The 2,579-nt window shown below is 49.4% G+C and overlaps 1 protein-coding gene across 1 annotated transcript; it reads left to right on the forward strand.

Moving 5' to 3' along the window:
- Window positions 1-609: 609 nt before the first annotated feature.
- Window positions 610-1,656, forward strand: LOC128721929 (3-oxoacyl-[acyl-carrier-protein] reductase FabG-like). The gene is made up of 2 exons (XM_053815731.1): window positions 610-1,191; window positions 1,268-1,656. Exons 1-2 carry the CDS (start codon window positions 639-641, stop codon window positions 1,486-1,488), a joined length of 774 nt encoding a protein of 257 aa, XP_053671706.1. The 5' UTR covers window positions 610-638; the 3' UTR covers window positions 1,489-1,656.
- Window positions 1,657-2,579: the final 923 nt, after the last annotated feature.

Below are 2,579 nucleotides of genomic sequence, written 5' to 3' on the forward strand. Positions count from 1 at the left end.
CAATCATTTATATTTGACATCCAAGATGGCTTGAAGGAGAAAAGTGAGTTCTTTAAGTAGGTGGATACAAAATCATAATAAAAGTTTATTACCGCTAGGATTTAAAATGTCCATTGAAATAAAAAGGTCGAGAGGTTTTGTTTTGTTGAAATCTCCTGTGGAAGCTCTGCAAGATCATTTCAAATAAACCTATTCGACAAGGAATGGTTTATTCCCTTCACAGTACGATAACGCAGCAACAAACGTTCCTATCTACCTAACCACGCTATCGCGGAAGTTTGAATTGCATAATATGGATCGACAATGGGCTTCTCCCGCCAAACAAATTCAATTCAATCAAGCACGATACGGTGATACGCAGCTGCAACACGGAGAAGGCTCACTCTCAAAGACACGGAACGTGACCAACCTTACAAACCATCCGTTCGCAAAGCCTCAAACAAACCTCTACAGTATGGTTCTCATTTTATCTCGACGAACACACATTTCCTATCAGAAACAGTACTATCAATTTGCACACTGTCAACCTGTTTGCGACGTCTGATAAGAGATAACCGAAACCGTCGTATAAAACCCACCCGACAAGGGTCTCGCTGCGGTTCTCGTGCTGTTCAGTGTGCTTCCAGTGTGCATCGGGAATGGATTTCAGCGGCAAGATTGTACTCATCACTGGTGCCAGCTCTGGCATTGGAGCGACAGCGGCCAAATATTTAACGGGCCTAGGTGCAACCTGTGTCCTTGCTGCTCGCAGTGAAGCCAAGTTGGCAGAAGTGCGCGAAGAATGCGTCAAGCTACGAAAAGCTCTTCCACTCACGGTCGTGACAGATGTGACGAAATACGCGGATCTTGAGAGGCTGATTCAACTGACTATCGCTAAATTTGGCCAATTGGATGTGCTGGTTAACAATGCCGGAACAGGCGCATCAGGCACGATCGAAACAGCTGATCTGGAACAGTTCGATCACATCCTCGACACGAACCTTCGATCGGTGTTTTCGCTCACCAAACTAGCGCTGCCGCATCTTCTCGCTGTTAAGGGTAACATCGTGAACATCTCGAGTGTCGCTGGCACAAACAGCTTCGTGAATGCGCTCTCGTACTGCGTCTCGAAAGCGGGTCTCGATCAGTTCACGCGCTGTACCGCGCTCGATCTCGCTTCTAAGGGTGTGCGAGTGAACTCCGTCAATCCAGGTGAGTGTGGATGAATTAAAACAGATGTGGTTGGGTGTGCAAAAGGCTTCACGATCACGATGCACCCTCTTTACAGCGGTCATCGTGACAAATTTCCACAAAGCGCTCGGTATGGATGATGTGGCGTACGCTGCGTATCTTAAGCACTGCGAAACGACACATCCTTTGGGACGGGTTGGAACTGGAGAAGAGGTGGCAGCTGCGATCGCTTTCCTAGCGTGTGATGCGACGGCCAGCTTCATCACTGGCACCTGCCTGCGAGTGGACGGCGGCAAACATATCCTTACGCCACGGTAATCACAACGGGTCAAGGACGAATCATTTTGTCGTAGGAGGTTTTTGTTAAAAAAAATAGCGAGTGGATCCGATAACCTTATTTTTTAATCCACTTCTTTATGCGAATGTGCTTCCCGCAATTTAATCAGAACCCAAAGCCGATAAATAAATAGCTATAAAAATTGAACCACATGCACACACATTGCATACTGTTAGGCGCAAAGATGTTGTGTGTTCGCTAAATACCCGAAATTCCTAGGCGTGTCAAGTGAGTCATGCTATCCAGCTTTTCCGCCGTCAACCGGCTCAAGCTACTCGCTTTCCTCCCGCAACAAGCATCGAAACCATCCCTCTTAAACAGATCACTCATCACGCCGTCAACGATAACGAGTTGATGATGACGGTGTTTGTCAATCACGTACTCCAGCACCGGGGCAACGATTATTGCGTCCGAAAGATTAAACATCTCGAGCTACCGCGAGATGACCTGCAAGACCTCCCGAATCGTCCACACAAGGGTGCACTACCGATACAAACACACACGCGCGCGCCACGGAACACTTCATTAAACCGCCGCTTAAGTGGAGGCGATGTTTGTGTGTGCGCACCGGAGCAAAGATCAACCGGAAAATTGGCTGGAATATATTAGGCGCTTTGCACGAACGATGCTTTCCTCGACCACACACACAGACGATGGTGGTCTCCTGAGTGCTATGGGAAGCCTCGTCACCGTCACGGATCGTCCGCCAGGACGTGACCATGATGATATGACATCGGTTTTCCTCCCAGGTGCGACGCGGAACTCCATTTGTCTTCGCAGCGTAAGTGGACTCCCGGTTGCTGATTCCGTAGCTCGCAACGGTGTTTGTCTTACCGGTCGATTTCAATCTCACGGCAGCGTCTGTACCTCGAGTCCTGATGGGCTCCCAACCCAAAGACGGCCCATCAGCTCGGTCCTGGCCAGGACGATGCCGGCCACCAGCAATCGAGCGGGGTTTATGTCTTGTTCGTCTCATTTATTCCCACCCAAAACGCTACCGAACTTGCGCTTGCGAGAAGGACATTAATTTTCGTCCGTCGTCCGCCGCGGGGCCGATCGCTTCGATGCGCGT

The sequence above is a fragment of the Anopheles nili genome, chromosome 2 (genome assembly GCF_943737925.1).
Source record: "Anopheles nili chromosome 2, idAnoNiliSN_F5_01, whole genome shotgun sequence".
Taxonomy (NCBI): domain Eukaryota; kingdom Metazoa; phylum Arthropoda; class Insecta; order Diptera; family Culicidae; genus Anopheles; species Anopheles nili.